Genomic DNA, 19,377 nt, shown 5'->3' with positions numbered 1-19,377 from the left:
CAAATCATTGCATCAGTATAGTTTGCTCTTCAGTACTGTTGTATGTCTAATTTAAACACGTTATATTTACATACCATAGTGATATTTTGTTATCTTTATTGCTTGGTAATTGATCTTGGCAATATTTAAGAATATTCAGAATTTCTTTCATATTCTATAATAGAATTTAAAAAATATGGAGGGTCAGAGGGGAATATAGGAATTAAAAATTCTCGAATTGAGAATTAATTCCATATAAAGTCTTGGCAAAGAACTAAGCAAAAATTTTCGTGCTTTGTGCACATCAAAGTTCCAGTGAAAAAATAAAAATTTCCGTTATAACGCACTTACATCCGCGTACGGCTCTTATAGCCAATCTAATTCTTAATTGTTATATTTAATATTAGTGAGCCTTTAAATTCTTAACGTTAAAAAATATGATTTATATATAATTTAAAAAAAAAACATATTATTCTTAGATTTTCCAGACAATTACTTTGTACATTCTGATGGAAGCGACAGTGATAGCTGCAACAAACTCTCCCGATGTGAATCAGGACAAGCTCGTAAGTATTATACAATCTCTACTATTAGCACTATACCAGTACAATTACGTTACTATCCACAATTAAGCAAGTCTCTTTATGATTACAACTACAACACTGATACTGGCATTCAGGTTCAAAAAGATGGTCTTAATTATGTAGACACTGATCAGAAAGTCTTGGAAGTACCAGGTGGCTATAATTACAATGATAACAATAGGGAGAGAACCGTTATTTGTGACAGAAATGAAAAGATTTCGTATTATTAGATTGAGCAGCAATGAAGAAATCGACAAAAATAAATCCACTATGTCTGTGAACCGATTGAAATTTTATGAACAAACAACATTGAACCCGAATGATTTCGCTTCGTTTGGCTTAGGTTATGTATCACCACCAATTCCGACACCAATGCCATCATCAACTCGGACACCAATGCCACCACCACGTGGTTACTTACCAAGCAAATCTCTTCATCACATTGATACCGCCATTCCGTTTTAAGAAAACGATTATTTCGATTATTATATAGACACCGAGCAATAGATCCTGTGAGGTATGAGATAGCTACAGGTACACTGATGTCGGCAATGCCTATAAGGCTTTACATGTAGCTAATGAGAATTCTAGCTCTAGAAGATACTTACTTATCTATAGTATACTAATCAAAAAGGTTCTTTAATATATCGTTCCGAAGGAGAAGAATTAAAGAGATTGAACTGAAATTATGAGTAGAATTTCGGTAGTGACTCTGAACAATATGAGAAATCAGAAGAATTGGACGCACACTTGAGTGCGATCGCATTGAGACATGGAGTACTCAATTTCCGAGGTCAACGATGTCAAGATTCAATCCTTCTTGCGATTATTTTTGTATTTTTGCGCTAATATAAATTTTTTGTACATCTATGTATTTGTGTATAAAAAGAAAATCCCTATGATATTCTGTAAATAAATATTATCAATATAATCTCTTATTGAATCGATATTTATCAACAATAATGAATAGGTAATAGTATTTGGTCTTTTACTTGACATTTATGTATTGTTTTAAATATTTTATAAATATATGAAATTCTCTGATCATCTGACAATTCGTTTTGTAATACAAATATCCCTCTTTGTTATATTTCAATGACACGTTCATCATTAGTTATACCTTGTTTGACAAAAAAAATTCCGTTGTGACTTAAATCTGCTTTTAATGATAGTTAAATCTTCCTTTCCTTCCGCGTTTTTAAATAACTTTCCGATGATTAAGAAATATACTTTTACGATCAAATGTCTCTCTATAAATAATCGAATAATCGAATAATTAATTTTGATTAATATTATTCAAAAAAAACTGTTTGAAAGAATTGTTTGTATAGAATTCTATAGAATTAATATATATTAAATATTATATATTAAGTGGGCGAATTTTCATTGCTTTATTCAATTTAAGTTCGGCCGACTTTTTGTGATTAAAAACGCACATATATGTATAAGATTGATCTCAGGTTTAAAATATTGTCAAGGAAATCAGACACATGCGTGTGCGCATTTGGCTCTTTCCGCAAACGTCATTCATTGAAATGATGAAAATGACAAGGAGAGAGGAGAGCTTAAGCTATTTTAATAAGTTCCGGAATCTCTTCGGATGGCAGATACATAAAGCTTGCAGACGATATTCCACGATATCAGTGTAATAAGAAATTTCCGAGTTGTAGCTAGGAGAAAAGTACATTTTTTTTTACATGAATTTATTAGTGAGTCCAAATTGTTGTGTGAACAAAACGCATCATGTAACGCAATATTACGAGATCTGTATATGCGGTGACAAATCTACTATTTTTGTAAATCAAATAGTGTTGTAAATTGACACAAGCAATTTCTCTCGATCAAACAATTATAATAAAGATTGTTTTTAATTAAAAATTGATCGACATTATTAAAGTGCAAAAAATAAATAATTACGCCAAATCATCCAATAGTATTGATAGTATTAATACATTATAGATTTAAACATTTTAATTAATAACTAATTAATTAACGTTTTAATTAATAATTAACATTTTAATTATTAACCGCAACTAATAAATTGTATACATATAATTGCATACAACAAATGTTATAAAATGCATAAATAAGTCTGACACGTTACCATAAATAAGTCATACATTTTTTGTTTTTTTGTGAAAAATTTTTTCTGGATGAATGAAGCTGCTTGAATCTCTAATCATTTTTAATTCTAGACCAAATATAGACCAAATATAATATTTTATGTAATTTATAACAAATCATAATAACACATTAATTATATGCTAAACTAATTAGTTGTACGTACACACACACATTACGCTAAAAAGCAATATTGCAATGCGCTTTTATCAGATTATATATCGTAAGACGAGGATATATTATACTGATAATAAATTACTCTTCACATGATTGTACACATTATAAGTTAATTTAGACACATTAATTTTACACTACATATTTTAGTTACTACAAAGATAGTATGGTGTTCCTATAGGTTGTTAATCTATCTTGTATAAGAATATTTAGAAATTTCTTTATATTCTAAAACAGAATTTAAATCAAATTTTTAAACTAAGATTTAAAGAACTAAGATAAGATTTTCTTTTAGCCAATCACTTTGTGGATTCTGGTAAAAACAACGGTGATATTAGCAGCAAGATGAGCATCCATCTATACTACATCAACTACTAATGAATTTAAGTATCTAACTGACAGAACCGTACTTATTCAGCCAACAGTGCCAAGCAAGTCCCTTTACAACTACAAGTATAACATTGATACCGGCATCCAATCGCAGGAAGACGGTCGCTTCAATAATAGCAGCGGTATCGCCAAGCAAGTACAACCTATACGTCCGCCACGCTGCGCGTCTCGCGCGAGACTGACGATCAGTCTCGTAATCGCAATGTCTCGACTCTCGACTCGAGAATCAGTCTCGCGCGAGACGCGCAGCGTGGTGGACGTATAGGCTGTACTTGGCGATACTGCTGCTCAGAGTCTTGCTGTCAGTCTCGCGCGAGACGTGCAGCGTAGTAAATGTGCGTATAGACGCACGAATATGATGGAAGCACAGATAATTTGATCCTTGATTCTTGTAGAAAATTCTATTTTTCTTGTTTTCTGTTAAAAATTTAAATAATGAATTTTTATGCATTGTATAATTAACTCAGATATTATTATTATGAATGGATTGCAATCTATGCATAAAAAATATATATTATTTAATTATGCAATGCATAAAAATTCAGTATTTAAATCTAAACCAGAGGGTGCAAAGAAACAATTTTTAAATATTATTATACAAAATTGATTATAGGATCATAAAAATTTAGTATTTAAATCTAAAACAGAAAATGCGAACAAAAAGTAGAATTTTCTATAAGAATCTTTTGATAATCGAAATAATCACAACATCGAGATTAATTATGATTTTATTGACGAAAAGATTTATTAATACTTTTTGATAAAAATTAGCTACTTTATTTAGGTTAATATTTTTGACAGTTATTAGCTGTTTTCTGTAAAAAAGTTTTAATCGAGGATAAAGTATTATAATATATTATTTACAACATATTACTATTTTAATTCTTATAACATGTTATTATTTTGAAATTTAATTAGCAAATTAACGCTTTATTAATATTACAAAATAATACTATCTGATATAAGCAATCTGTGAATCTAATGATTAGGTACTTCACACTCTTGAACTATGACAATTGATTTGATAAACTCTATGATCATTTGTTCACTTATGTCGAGTATAAAGAATTGAGATATATCTACTTATGCCAGAAAATTAGCAGTATTTATATTGTCCGACATGAAGAGACGCACACAATCATGATTTCAAATTTTAAATCTCCTACTAAAAACGTAATAAATCATGCATTGTACGTACGTATGCGTTTGGCTCATTTGCAAACTTATATGATTCATTGGAATGATGTAATAAAAAGAAGAAAAAATCTAAGATATTAAAAAGTACTGGAATCTTCGGATGATGGATATATAAAACTTGCGCAAGATGTAATAAAGTGTATAATGACAATTTTCAAGTTATTATTATCTCTTTCGACGAACTCACACTTCTCGAGTAATATATACAAATAGTTTAATTTCGTATTACATTAACATATACAATTATAATGTACTTGCTTTTACGTAGAGAGAAGTAAGATTTCAAAGGCGTAAAAATCACATTAAGAATATTTGAAATATAGCTGAATGAGTATTATCACATTATTATCTTAAAACATATTCTGCATGTAGTATTAATCAGAATCATGATCGGTTCACACAGACATTTACTATACGTCGAAAAATTGTAACCGCTCGAGTGTTCAAGAAGAAAGTAAAAAGTCGTAAAATATCTTATTGCAAATCTTTTCTAATTAATATCACTTTAGAGTACTAGTTGCATTAATATCACAAATGTGTTTCTGATATTAATTATATCTGATCATGCTGTGATATATTTATAGTTTTACTTGCGAAAAGTGAGTCGCATAATTTGTTTTTGCAATAGTTATTAAAATACGAATTTGCAATCATTATTGCATATGTCACTATTTGGCATACCATCAAGTTTGTTTTTTAATTGTTGTAATTTTTTATTTTAAAAGTCAAACGTAAGTGCATATTGTTTATTGTTCTTTTCTCAATGACGAGATATATAATTTTGTCGGATCTTAAATGGACAAATACACATATTTCTTCATTAAAATAAATTTTAATAAACTTTATGCAATTTTTAACACTTAGGTATAATCTTAACTCTTGTCAAGGAGATCAGGTTTTGTATGTGTGTGAATGTATGCCTTTGACTCATCCGCAAACGTGATGTAATAATGAAAATGACAAGCAAATAGAAGAGTTTAATGTATAAAAAAATTCTAGAATCTAATGATGATGGGTATATAAAGCTTATACAAGATGTTAAGTCAGTATAGTGAGGAAATTTCTATCCAGCAAAAATTTATCTTTTTTTAACATGAATTTATTGGTGAGTCCGAGTTTTGTCTGAAAAGTTAGCTAATGCATTTTTTGTCACAACATATGTATTTGTATACGCGGTTATAAATTTGTAATATTTTTCTAAATCGACTGCTTTCATAAATTGCCACAAATGATTTCTTTTGGTCAGACAATCATAGAAAATTTTATTTAAAAATTATAATTATTAATATTAAGTTGTAACAATTAAATAATTATGTTAAGCCACTATGTGTAAGCCATATATATATATATATATATATATATATATATATATATATATATAGCCATCAATATAATATGTATTATCAATAAAATTATATAAATTTATAAAGAAAAAAATTTTAAATCAGATTACAAATATAATAAATATAAATATAAAATATAAATACAAATATAATTATTAAAAACAGAGGATCAGTGTAAGCCGGGATGCGCAGGATAAAAGACACTAAATTAAATATATTCTTTCTGATGAAAGTCTTTATTCAAAATAAGTGTTTCGGCCCTGGTGTTGGATCATCTTCAGTATTCTATTAATCTATTAATTTACAATAAACAATATGTAAAATAAAATAAAATAACAAACATACGTACTTACATAAAAGAAATGTATGTTGTAAGTTCAAAGAAGTGTATGTTGCAATTTCTTTTATATAAGTACGTATGTATGTTTGTTATTTTATTTTATTTTACATATTGTTTATTGTAAATTAATAGATACTGAAGATGGCCCAACACCAGAACCAAAATGTTTATTTTGAATAAAGACTTTCATCTAAAAAGAGATGTTTAATTTAGCGCATCCTAGCTCACACTCTGGTTTTCTGTTTTTAATTATTTATATGTATAGATAATTTTAAGATTTCAATAAACTAATAAATATTTATATATGAAATATTCATATATGAAATGTTTATAATAAACGTTAGTGCATAAGCTTACATTTTGCTAGATATATTGTTAGTTTTTTTGAAGAACTTTCTTTTTCGGAAATCTAAAGAACTAGTTCACATAATCAAGATATCAAGTGTATATTGAGACCAATTAATGTTTTATTGCGAGACAGATTATAATTAAACACTGATTATACGACAATATAATTAACTGTATATACATCACGCAAGAGAAAATATAATTGCAAAGTACTTTAACAAATATGTTAATTATATGTTGTAAGACGAAAATATGTTGTATGTAGTAATAGTAAATTACTCTTTAACGGTTATATGTGTAATTATTTATTAACTGATTTTGTCAATATAAGAATATTCAGAAATAACTTTTCTTATTCTATATATAATGTAATTAAAATCAAATTTACAATACATGATTCACATATTATGTAAACTACAATTCTTTATCTTTCTAGGCAATCACTTTGTGCGTTTTACTGGAAGTGATAATAGCGAAAACTCAAAGATTACCTGGTGATGCTTACAATACCAATAAACTTATAGCTTATGCCGCTCCACTTACTACGTCACGTCCAGTTGTTACCTCACATTATGAATCGTCACATTACAAACCGTTACATTACCCACAACCAAACAGCAAGCCTCTTTATAGTTACAGCTATAACACTGATACTGGTATTCAAGTTCAGGAGGACGGTCACATCAATCATATAAATACCAAGCAGGAGGCCTTGGAGGCACGAGGTAGCTACAGCTATACTGATGCGGAAGGTAATATCTTCCAGGTCTCGTATGTGGCCAATGAGAACGGATTTCAACCGGAAGGTGCTCACTTGCCTGAAATACCGCCACTAATCAAAAAGGCTCTTCAATACATCGCCGAACATCCCGAGGAGAATGAGAAATAAAAACACTGGATGTGACAAAAATGTGGGTAAAATCAACAAATCGCATCGACGAGTCTTGACAAGATGACAGATCGGAAAAAATCTTAGAGGGGACTCAATTGCGATTGCTTTGAGAATTGACAGATATTCTTTTGCAGATTGTCAATCTCTCGAGAATTGATAAGAAGAATAAACAGCTTAAGATATTAAAAAAGAATACGGTAATTTTCAGATGACAGATATTATAAAGCAAAGTGTAAGATGTTAATAAATGTAATACAAATTTTCTACGTTATTATATATATTATCTTTTTCGACGAACTCGCGCTTCTCGTGTAATACGTATAAATAGTAATTTTGTATTACATAAACTCATACAATTACACAATAAACTTGATTTTACATAGAAGTAAGATTTCTAGACTTCAGATGTGTAAAATCACATTAAGAATATTTGAAATATTATTACATTAATATCTTAATGAACAGAATCCGCATCTTATTAATCAAGATCATGATCGATTCACGCAGAAGCACTATGTCAAAAAATGTAATCAATGTTCAAAGAGACAAGATTAAAAAGTCGAGGTTCACAAGAAGACGTAAAAAATTGTTAATATCTTGTAACAAATCTCTTCCAATTAATGCCACTTTAGAGTACTAGTTGTATTGATATCATAATTGTTCCTGACATTAATTATATTTGACATGTGATTTATTCGTAATTTTACTTGCGCAAAGTAAATTGCATAATTTGTTTTTACATAGCAATTATTATATATATAAAATATGAAATTGCAATCAAATTGCATGCGTCATTATTTGACATGTCATCAAACTCGCTTTTTAATTACTGTACTTTTTTATTTTAAAAGTTAAACGTAAGAGCATGTTATTTATTGTTTCTTTTCTCAATGACGCGATATATAATTTTGTTGAATCTTAAATGGACGAATTTATATTTCTTTAGTAAATTGAATTTTAACCAACTCTATTTTAAGCACTTAGATGCAATCTTATTTAAAATCTTGTTATGGAAATCAGGTTTTGTATGTGTGTGCATGCATGTCTCATTTGACTCATTCACAAACGTGATTTGTAATAATAAAAATAACAAGCAAATGCAAGATATTAATAAAACATACATTAAACTATAATCTCAGAATTGTGGGTATATAAAGCTTACACAAGATGTTAAGTCCATGTAGTGAGGAAAATTCTATCCAGCAAGGAAGAAAATATATATATATTTTCTTAACATGAATTTATTGGTGAGTTCAAGTTTTGTTTGAAAAGTTAGCTGCATTTTTTGCCACAACATATTTGTATGCGCGGTCATAAATTTGTAATATTTTTTTTAATCGACTGCTTTCATAAATTATCACAAATGATTTCTTTTGGTCAGACAATTATAGAAAAAAATTGTTTGATTTAATATTATAATTATTAATATTAAGTTGTAAAAAAATGAGGCAATTAAATGTTAAGCCACTATATAAATTATTTATATAATATATATATATATATATATATATATATATATAGAATCATCAATATAACATTTATTTTATTGGTCAAATACATAATTGTCTATAATCCATAATCTATTATTTATAATCTATATATAATTTTCACATTTTAATAAACATTTTAATAAATAAGTATGTATGAAACAAATGCTTACAATAAATGTTATAAAGTGAATAAATAAACCATATATTTCGCTAGATATATTATTAGTTATTCTTGAAAAGTTTCCGAAAATATAGAGTTCAAATTTTAATCAAGATATCAAGTGTGTATAGATCAATTAATGTTTTATTGCGATTTAACAGATCATAATCAAATACTAATTATACATAAATATAATTAACTATATATACATCACGCAAGAGAAAATATAATTGCAAAGTGCTTTAACAAATATGTTAATTATATCTTGTAAGACGAGAATATGTTATAATAATAAATTGCTCTTTGATGGATTGTATGTGTATAATTACTTGTTAATAGATTTTGTTAATATAAAAATATTCAGAAATCTCTTTTCTTATTCTATAGTGCAATTAAAACCAAATAAACAATTTATGATATACATCATGTAAACTATAATTCTTTATCTTTCTAGGCTATCACTTTGTGCATTTTAATGGAAGTGATAATAGCAAAAAGATTACCTGCCCCAACTTTCAATATGAATCAAATAGCAGTTAGCTCTTCTGTAAGTGGATATGCAGTGTAGCGCGAACCGTCAGGTTCATCACCAGAAAACATTGGGAAATGTCACTTAAACCACCAAAATATTTTAAGGGACCGGTACAACCGATCGCAGCACAACCAAGCAACAAGCCTCTTTACAGCTACAGCTATAATACTGATACTGGCATTCAAGCTCAGGAGGACGGTTACATCAAGCATATAAACACCGAGAAGGAGACCTTGGAAGTACGAGGTAGTTACAGCTACATTGACAACGAGGGCAACACTTTTCAAGTTACGTATGTAGCCAACGAGAACGGATTTCAGCCGCAAGGTGCTCACTTGCCTCACCGCCACTAATCAAAAAGGCCCTTCAATACATCGCCGAACATCCTGAGGAGAACGGGGAATAAAAATACTGGACGTGACAGAAATGTGAGTAAAATCAGCAAATCGCAGGCGAATCTTGACAGGATCTTGATCGGAAAAAACTTAAAGTGGAACTTAGTTTAATGGCAGTTGCTTTGACGATTGAGAGATATTTTCTTGCAGATCGTCTGTCAATCCCGAAAATTGACGAGAAGAATTAAGAGTTTAAGATATTAAAAGAGATACTAAAATTTTCGGATATTATAAATCATACGCAAGATGTTAATAAGTGTAATTTCCAAGAATTTTCCAAGTTATTATATTATTTTTTTTATCGACGAACTCGCGCAGAGTAAAGGTGGGTACACATCTACGAACGAATACCGAACGAATAGCGAATGCGAATGTTCGGATATTCGCGTTCGTGTTCGTAGGTTGTCAGTTTCTTTTCTCGGTTGCACTGAATAGCATTCGATTAGGATTCGGTGTTCGCTGCGGGTCTTCTCTCTGCTGCGGATAACAATAGTTTTGTGACACTTTTATGATAGTGAAAAAAAGATTTATTAAAGCGTATAAAGAATATATTTATAAATATATAATTGTTTATAAATGTATCTACACATAGATATTGTTAAAATAAAATATTGTTAAAGTAAAAACATACCTATAAACTCAGAGAGATTATTCAAATAATATAAATTTTTTTAATTTATAAAATCACAATAGTATTATAAATATTACTTCTACATTTATTGCACAATTCAACAGTTGAAAAATTTGTTTTAAACTATTATAATTTTATAAATTTAAAAAATTTATATTATTTGAATAACCTCTGTGAGTTTATAGGTATGTTTTTACTTTAACAATATTTTATTTTAACAATATCTATGTGTAGATACATTTATAAACAATTATATTATATATTTATAAAAATATTTTTTATACGCAAATTTTTTTCTACATTTATTTTTAGATAAGTCTAGCAAGGTTTTATTATTCAAGGTCAATGTGTGTGACGATAGAATTATTATATCAAGTGCGTACTATATTATAATGGCTTATAATTAAAAAAAAAAAAAAAAAAAGAAGGAAGGAAAGAAGGTGGTGGATGACAAAGTTATATCAAAGTCGCCAACAATATAGAGGAAGCGATTTAAGAAAAAACTATAATTTCAAAATTTCTTTAGGATATCTGCAGAAGACTTTGAACTTTTATTAAATAAAATTGGAGCTAAAATTTCTAAACAGGATACAGTGTTCCGTCCATCAATTCCTATTCAAGAAAGATTACCTATTACTTTTCGATGTAGAAAGCGAACAGCGAACAGCACATGACAGCAAAAACGCGTCCACATCGCGCACGAATTGCCTTTGATGTACCGCCTCATGAGGGAATCGAGCCGAACGCGAATCGAACGTTCTATTCGCATTCGCTTTGGCGTACATATCTGTTGAACGTTAACAATCAACGTTCGCATTAGCTGTTCGTTCGGTGTTCGTTCACTAAGTGTATACCCACCTTAATACGTATAAATAGTTTGATTTTGTATTGCAAATATTCATATATTGTATAAACATTGCAATAAAGCTTTTATACAGAAGTAAGATTTCTAGACTTCCAAGGCATAAAAATCGTATTACGTATATTCGAGATATGGCGGAATATTATCATACTTTATGACCGGATTCTGCGGTTGTAATCAGGACTATGATCAGTTCACGCAGGACCATTAAGTAAAAAAATTGAAATCACCCGAGCGTTTTCAAGAAGATGTTAAAAGTTGTATAATATTTTAATGCAATTCTTTTTCAATTAGTGATACTTATTATAATTGACAATTGATACATTAGTAATCTGATCGTGATATATTTGTAATTTTACTTGCGATAATCATATATTCTATTTTTACAGCACTTTCTAAAATATGAAATTGCAATCGAACATATTGCACGCGTCATTTGACATTCATCAACACAGTCAATAAATTCGTAAGTAGCAATTGCTGCAATTTTTTTATGTAGATTTGACGTTTGATAATTATAATCACGTTATTTTTTCTTTCTTTTCACAATGACGTGTTATTAATAATTTTGTCTTATTGAATTCTAAATGGGTGAATTCATATTTCGAGAATTTCTTTATTTCTTTAAATATCTTCTTTAAAATCAAACTTCTTTAAAATCAAATTTAGCAGATTTCTGTAATTTTATACACATAGGATATATAGGATATACACATTGATCGCAGATTTAAAATCTTGCTAAGGAAATCAGGTTTTGTATGCTTGTTTATGCATTTGACTCATCCGCAAACGTAATTTATTGAAATAATGAAAATGACAAGGAGATAGAAGAGCTTAAGATATTTTTATAATTTCCGGCATCTTTGGATGGCAGATATATAAAGCTTGCAGAGAATGTTAAAGTCAGTATAGTGAGAAATTTTCAAGTTGTAGCTAGGAAAATATTTTTTCGACATGAATTTATTAGTGAGTTTATAAAATTTATGTGCGAATAGAATGCATGTTATATGTTACGCAGTGTCACGAGATCTGTATATGCAATCACAAATCTATTACTTTTATAAATCGAATATTTTCGTGAATCGACACAAGCAATTTCTTTCGATCAGACAATTGTAGTGGGAGAGAGAAAATTAATTTAATTTAAAACTAATCGATAATAAAATACAGTGCAAAAATTAAATAATTATTAAAAATTTATTTAGTTGAGTATTGATACAGAATTAAAATTTAAACATTTTAATTTACTAATAAATAAGTTGTATATAATATATAGAACAAGTGCTAACAATAAATGTTATCAAATGCATCGATAAGCCATACATTTTTATACATTTCTTCTGGAAATGTAAAGCTACTTGAATTTCTAATCGTAATTACATATAGACAGATTAATATTTTATTGCGATTTAATAAATTATAATTGTACATTAATTATATGGAAATATATATAATTAATTGTGTTTCTCATACGAAAGAAAGTAATATTACAGAATATTTTATCAAATTATATACTGTAAGTGGAGAGAATATATTGTACCGATAATAAATTACTCTTCAGTTTTAGATGCATTATAATTAATATAACATGAACACATTATATTTACACTACAAAGATATTTCGCTGTTTCTATTGCTTGTTAATAGATTTTATCAGTATATGAATAATCAGGAATTCTGTTATGTTCTATAATATAATTTAAATCAAACTTATGATTTAAAAAACTATTCTTCGTTTTTCAGACAATCACATTATGCGTATTGATAGAAATGACAGTGATATTAGCGAAAAGATTACCTCAACTAACAAACTCTTCTGGTATAAATCCGGCCAAATTTATTGATATATCTCTACCACTATTAGACCAAGATAATTACTATCCAAGGCCAAACAAGTCTCTTTACAATTACAACTATAACACTGATACCGGCATTCAGGCTCAGGAATACGGTCATCTCAATAATGTGGGCACCGATCAGGAGACCTTGGAAGTGCGGGGTAACTACAATTACACTGATAACGATGGCAACACTTTCCAGATTTCATATGTAGCCGATGAGAACGGATTTCAACCGAAAGGTGCTCACTTGCCCCACAGTACCACCACTGATTAAAAAAGCCCTTCAGTACATCGCCGAACATCCCGAAAAGAACTGAGAATAAAGACACTAGACGTAATACGCCAGAAGTATTGGTAAAATCGACAAATTGCAAACTTCGACAAGATGATAGATCGGAAAAAGCCTAGCGCATATCTGATCGCAGCAAAAATCGACAGATATTCAATCCTTGTGCCGACTATCTCGGACTCGTCTGTTTATGTTATGATTATATTTGTATGTTTTTATATTTGTATTAGTATCAATAAATGTATGCATGTAAAACTATCAATTTTACGATTCTATTGGTAAATGCACATTGTATATCTTTTGAGATAACCGTGTCAGTACTCGCGTAATAAGTTGATTCTTTTCAAATAATTCCTCTCAAATAATTACTATTCATAAAATGTGTGCTTATCATATAGTTAATATTAATTATATGTAGTTATATATATACATGATTATATGATATTAATGCCTCTTATGTTATTATATACTATAACATTATTATTTTAGTTTTCATTATCCTACGTTTTCTATATTTTTCTTTTATCGGACTATATATTTTTTTGTTAAAATATTCTTTTACACATTTATTAGACATACTTTTACTATAATATAATTTATAAATTTATAATTTTATATATTTTTGGCATAATTAATATTATACAATATATCTTTATAATGTAATAATTACATATTAAGTAACATTTTGAATAATAAATTTGTAAAAATTAGTAATAAAATTTATAACTCTGGCCTGTGATTCTAAATAAGTAAGTTACGTTTCTTGTCTAAATTCAGTTTCAACTTTCTGCGATTTTAGACACAAACATCTTCACAGATTTAAAATCTTACCAAGGAGAACAAGTCCTGCATATGTGTGTTAATGAGGCTCCGTAATTCTCTTAATATGTTATTACTCGTTGGAATGATGGACAAGGAGTCTGAGGGATAAAAGGTTTAAATAAAATAATTAGAAAGTCTACAAACTTCTCGAATGGCAGATATACATATAAAGCCTGCACAAGATGTTAAGTCAGTGTAGTGAGAAATTTCGGAGCAACAGCTAAGAAAATAATATATCTATTTTCAACATGAATCAGTTGGTGAGTTTGAGTTTAGTGACTGAAAAGTTACGAATTGCCACGACATATTTATATACATGTATGCAATTATAAATCTGCAATTTTTCTAAACCGACTGTTTAATTTATTATCACAAGCAATTTCCTTTGGTCTAAATAATTATAAAAAATTTTCTTTGGTTTAAAACTGTAATTCAGTTTTTCTCAACCATCTTTTATGTATGTCTCCCTTTTTTAATATCAATTTTGTTGCGTCCTCTTTGCAATTCTTGTGTCGAGACACTGAACATAAAAATGACAGCACAAAAATAGGAAATTGACTTATTGAAAATTATTATAATTTTAGACACATTACTGATATGTATATTACTATATATTTTCAAATTTTTTTGTTAATGTTGAGATTAAACATATTAAAAATTATAATTTTAACACAATATGAATTTGCATATTGCTGTAAGTTGAATATTTCGGAATGCTTATTATATGTTGTTGTTTAATTTTCAATAAATAGATTTTTTCTTTAATTTGCATTTTTTTCGTGCTCCCCTTTCGAATATCTCGTGCCCCCCCCCCCCCCCTGTGGATCGCATTCTACAAGTTATGAATTATTGCTGTAATTGGTAATATTGAGGAATAAAAATTTAGTATTTACGCTAAGCCATTAGAAAATATTTACTATTAATAAAATTGTAAACATTTCAATAAACTAATAAATAAATATAGAACAAGTATTTATAATAATTGTTACAAAGTACACAAATAATCATATGTAGCACTGTACATTTTGCTACATATGTTGTCTGTTTCTTGAAATTTTTTTTATATTGAAAATATAGAATTATTTGAATTTTTAATTAAAATATCAAGTTTATATAGATCAATTAATGTTATATTGCAATTTAATAGATTATCATAATTACTAGTTGTATAAAAATATTATTAATTACATATACCATTATGCAAGAAAAGGTATAATTGCAAAGTGCTTTAACAAATTACATATCGTAAGATGAGAATATTATTATTGTACCAAATAAATTGCTCTCTGATGAGAATATTATTATTGTACCAAATAAATTGCTCTCTGATGGTTATATGTCTAATTTGTGGACACATTTATTTACATTACAAAAATATTTCTGCGTTTGTATTACTTGTTAATTGATTTTTTCAATATAAGAATATTTAGAAATCTCTTTTCTTATTATAATATATTATAGTATAGTTTTAATCACAATCTATGATTCATATATCATACGACCTATATGATCCTATATTTTTTTCAGGCTATTACTTTCTGCGTTTTAATGGAAGCAGTACTGATGATAATAGCGCAAAGAATGCAAAGATTACCAGCCAATACTATGAATTATAATAAGATCGCAGTGTTTTCACAACAGGCTCCTAATGATATCAATACTAGGTCAGAAACCTTGCATTATTACCCACAACCAAGCAGCAAGCCTCTTTACAGTTACAGCTACAACACTGATACTGGCATTCAAGCCCAGGAGAACGGTTACCTCAATCATATAAACACCGAACAGGAGACTTTGGAGGCACGAGGTAGCTACAGTTATACTGATGTGGAAGGTAATACCTTTCAGGTCTCGTATGTAGCCAACGAGAACGGATTTCAGCCTGAAGGTGCTCACTTACCCATAGCTCCACTAATCAAGAAAGCTCTTCAATATATCGCTCAACATCCTGAAGAGAACGAGGAACAATAAGGACACTGATCTGGAAGTATGAGTAAAATCAGTGACAAATCTGGACAAAATAAAAGATCAAGAGAATTCGATGCGCATTCGATCACGAGAGATTGCTTCGAAACATAGGGTATTCAATTTTCGAGGTCTCGCAATCGGAAGATTCGGTTCCCTTTTTACAATTATTTTTATATTTGTACGTATTCATAAATTTTTATTTTTTTATACAACATCTGTTTATCTGTCATATATTTCAGCTTACTTAATTAATTGGTTCATATATATTTGAATGTTACATCAAATAGTTATTTCTTCATTTTAATTTTTAAAATGATAATAATGAAAAATATTAAAGATTGTACTCACATAACAAGTCTCCTTTCCTTTCATTCTTTACATTCTTTATATTTTATAACAAAAAATGTTATCATTTACAATTTATTGTAAAATCAATAATTATTCGAAGCGCATAAAAAAGAACGAGTGTTATTTATTTAAAAGAAATTATCTTGTATCAATTGATATTGAATTTATTTAGAAGAGCAAACTCTCTCTAAGGTTCATTGACTTGGAAAAATAAATAGGAATTTCTTAAGAATTTCTATAAAGATTATAAATGAATTTATTAGGTGTAGCATTGTATGAAACGGTAAATAGGTAAAACGGAGTGTGTTGGACATGCAAGTACACACATTTGGTTTCGTTTTTTAAAAATAATTTTGAGTATTTTTTTCTGATATTAATTATATGTCATGCTTTCATGTATATATATTTGTAATTTTGTTTGCGATAAAATGGACCGTATAATCTATTTTTTTATAGCAAAATATGAACTTGCATCAAATTGCGCACATAATTTGGCTTCCTTAATCCTTAATTTGGTAATCCCTGTGATTTTTTATTATAATTATCAGATTTCGTAGATGTACGTTATTTTTTTTCTGTTTCTTTTTTCAGTGACCAAATTTATAATTCTGTTTTGTCGAATCTTAAATGGGTAAATTAATATCTCTTTATTAAAGTCAAATTCAATCGACTTTCTGTGATTTTACATACATTTGACCTCAATCAGACAAGTTTAAAATCTTGCATGCATGTGCGTGTATATGCATTTGGCTTATTCGCAAACGTAGTGTATTGAAGTTATGAAAATGTCAAGGAAATAAGGAAGTCCAAGATATTATTCAAAACTTTCGAAATCTTCGGAGGATATATATAGCTTGCACAAGATGCACAAATCAGCGAAGTGAAAAATTTCCGAGTTACAGCTAAGAAAGTACATATAGTATTTAATAGTATATATCTTCTTTCGACATGAATTCATTAGTAAGTCCTAATTTTTGTGCGAATAAGACGCGATCTGTAACGCAAATCTGTCACGAAATTTCAGTATATATTAGTCATTATATACATAGTCACGAATCTACAATTTTTGAAATCAACATTATTTTTAGAAATCGAATATTTTTTTGTAAATCGATATAATTAATTTCTCTCGATTATATATATATAATAAATTATAAAATAATTATAATAAAACTTTTCTTTAATTTAATACTAATTAATATTAAAATGCATATACATAATAATACATATTAAGTGTAATTATTAAAGTATAAAAATTAAATAATTATATCAAATTATTTAATATTTATTACTGATAAAACTATATAATTTAATTATATTAAATATTTCAATAATAAAGTATATATGGACTTAAGTTAAGTGTTTACAATAAATGTTACAAAATACATAGATAATTACATTGCTGTTTCTCTCGTAAAGATTCTTTCGGAATTATAGAGCTTAAATTTTCAATTACGATATATATGTCAAAGTAAAACGTCATATATAGATTGATTGAGATATTTTATTGCGATTGAACCAATCGTAATTACACACTAATTAAATTATATATATATATATATATATATATATATATATTATATATAATGTATCTGTATATATATGTATATACATATAATTAATTGTATACATATCACGCAAGAAAAAGTAATATTGCATAACATTTTATCGGATTATATATCGTAAGACAAAACATTGCATCAATATAATTTGCTCTTCAATACTGTTGTATGTCTAATTTAAACACGTTATATTTACATACTATAGTAATATTTTGTTATCCATATTGCTTGGTAATTGATCTTGGCAATATTTAAAAATATTCAGAATTCTTTTCGTATTCTATAATAGAATTAAAAAAATATGATTTATATATAATTTTAAAAAACCATATTATTCTTAGATTTTCCAGACAATCACTTTGTACGTTCTGATGGAAGCGACAGTGATAGCGAAAATAATAAGATTATCTACAACAAACTCTCTCGATATAAAGCAGGACAAGCTCGTAAGTATTATACAATCTCTACTATTAGCATACTATGCCAGTACAATTACGTTACTATTCACAATCAAGTAAGTCTCTTTATGATTACAACTACAACACTGATACTGGCATTCAGGTTCAAAAAGATGGTCTTAATTATGTAGACACTGATCAGAAAGTCTTGGAAGTACCAGGTGGCTACAATTATACTAGCAAAGACACAATGATAACAGTGGGGAGAGAACCGTTACTTCTGAATGAAATAAGAAGACCTGTTATTGTTAGATTAAGCAGTAATAAAGAAAAAGAAATCAACGTAGGTAAACGTGTTTCTGCACCTCGTACACTTATGGAAGAGTTAAATCCACATTACAAAAATAAATCCACTCCGACTGTGAAACGATTGGATGATGACCCAAAACTCAACTAGAATAAATTCGGTGTTCTGCCACCGGTGCACCGATTGAAAGTTGATGAAAAATTCAACGAGAATAAATACCCTGTTCTACCAGCAGCAAGGCCGTCATCAATGCCACCAGCAACTCAGACATCAATGCCACCACCACGTGGTTACTTACCAAGCAAATCTCTTCATGACATTGATACCACCATTCAGGTCCAAAAAGACGATTATTTCGAGTATATAGACACCGAGCAATAGATTTTGTGAGGCATGAGATAGCT

General features: G+C 28.4%; 4 protein-coding genes, 1 long non-coding RNA gene and 1 pseudogene across 7 annotated transcripts in view; all 6 read left to right on the top strand.

The window, feature by feature from the left end:
- LOC145942725 (uncharacterized) overlaps positions 1-1,417 on the top strand; it is a 73,717-nt gene extending 72,300 nt beyond the window's left edge. The window contains exons 6-7 of the long non-coding RNA XR_014426412.1: positions 459-545; positions 659-1,417. This is a non-coding gene — a long non-coding RNA (uncharacterized LOC145942725). The remainder of the gene's footprint in view (positions 1-458; positions 546-658) is intronic.
- A 4,047-nt stretch (positions 1,418-5,464) lies between these two features.
- Positions 5,465-7,625, top strand: LOC145942555 (cuticle protein CP14.6-like). 2 transcript variants are annotated; one of them, XM_083049409.1, is made up of 3 exons: positions 5,465-5,550; positions 6,913-7,387; positions 7,503-7,625. In XM_083049409.1, exons 1-2 carry the CDS (start codon positions 5,539-5,541, stop codon positions 7,363-7,365), a joined length of 465 nt encoding a protein of 154 aa, XP_082905535.1. In that variant the 5' UTR covers positions 5,465-5,538; the 3' UTR covers positions 7,366-7,387; positions 7,503-7,625. The 2 variants fall into 2 exon arrangements, with proteins under 2 accessions (XP_082905535.1, XP_082905525.1); XM_083049399.1 differs by having other exon boundaries at positions 6,913-7,615.
- Positions 7,626-8,402: 777 nt separating this feature from the next.
- On the top strand, positions 8,403-10,077 carry LOC145942561 (cuticle protein CP14.6-like; annotated as a pseudogene). The gene is made up of 3 exons (XR_014426376.1): positions 8,403-8,615; positions 9,473-9,565; positions 9,655-10,077. The product of XR_014426376.1 is annotated as a cuticle protein CP14.6-like (transcript).
- Positions 10,078-11,927: 1,850 nt separating this feature from the next.
- LOC145942567 (larval cuticle protein 65Ag1-like) lies at positions 11,928-13,831 on the top strand. The gene is made up of 2 exons (XM_083049436.1): positions 11,928-12,404; positions 13,182-13,831. Exons 1-2 carry the CDS (start codon positions 12,393-12,395, stop codon positions 13,551-13,553), a joined length of 384 nt encoding a protein of 127 aa, XP_082905562.1. The 5' UTR covers positions 11,928-12,392; the 3' UTR covers positions 13,554-13,831.
- A 676-nt stretch (positions 13,832-14,507) lies between these two features.
- Positions 14,508-16,580, top strand: LOC145942550 (endocuticle structural glycoprotein SgAbd-3-like). Its single transcript, XM_083049384.1, has 2 exons — positions 14,508-14,650; positions 15,918-16,580. Exons 1-2 carry the CDS (start codon positions 14,639-14,641, stop codon positions 16,359-16,361), a joined length of 456 nt encoding a protein of 151 aa, XP_082905510.1. The 5' UTR covers positions 14,508-14,638; the 3' UTR covers positions 16,362-16,580.
- A 2,059-nt stretch (positions 16,581-18,639) lies between these two features.
- LOC145944523 (uncharacterized) lies at positions 18,640-19,123 on the top strand. The gene is made up of 2 exons (XM_083052890.1): positions 18,640-18,714; positions 18,830-19,123. The coding sequence occupies exons 1-2, from the start codon at positions 18,640-18,642 to the stop codon at positions 19,121-19,123; spliced, it is 369 nt and encodes a 122-aa protein (XP_082909016.1).
- Positions 19,124-19,377: the final 254 nt, after the last annotated feature.

Source organism: Prenolepis imparis, unplaced genomic scaffold, assembly GCF_030444845.1.
Source record: "Prenolepis imparis isolate NDT839.2.m4 unplaced genomic scaffold, iyPreImpa1.0 SCAF_1, whole genome shotgun sequence".
In the NCBI taxonomy this organism is placed as follows: domain Eukaryota; kingdom Metazoa; phylum Arthropoda; class Insecta; order Hymenoptera; family Formicidae; genus Prenolepis; species Prenolepis imparis.
This window is presented reverse-complemented; position numbering and strand designations above follow the sequence as displayed.

Bases quoted from the DNA above. Each gene is read 5' to 3' on its own strand.
- LOC145944523 (XM_083052890.1), top strand. From the start codon at position 18,640: ATGGAAGCGACAGTGATAGCGAAAATAATAAGATTATCTACAACAAAC. The intron at 18,715-18,829 runs GTAAGTATTATA...ACTGGCATTCAG, and splicing joins ATATAAAGCAGGACAAGCTC to GTTCAAAAAGATGGTCTTAA.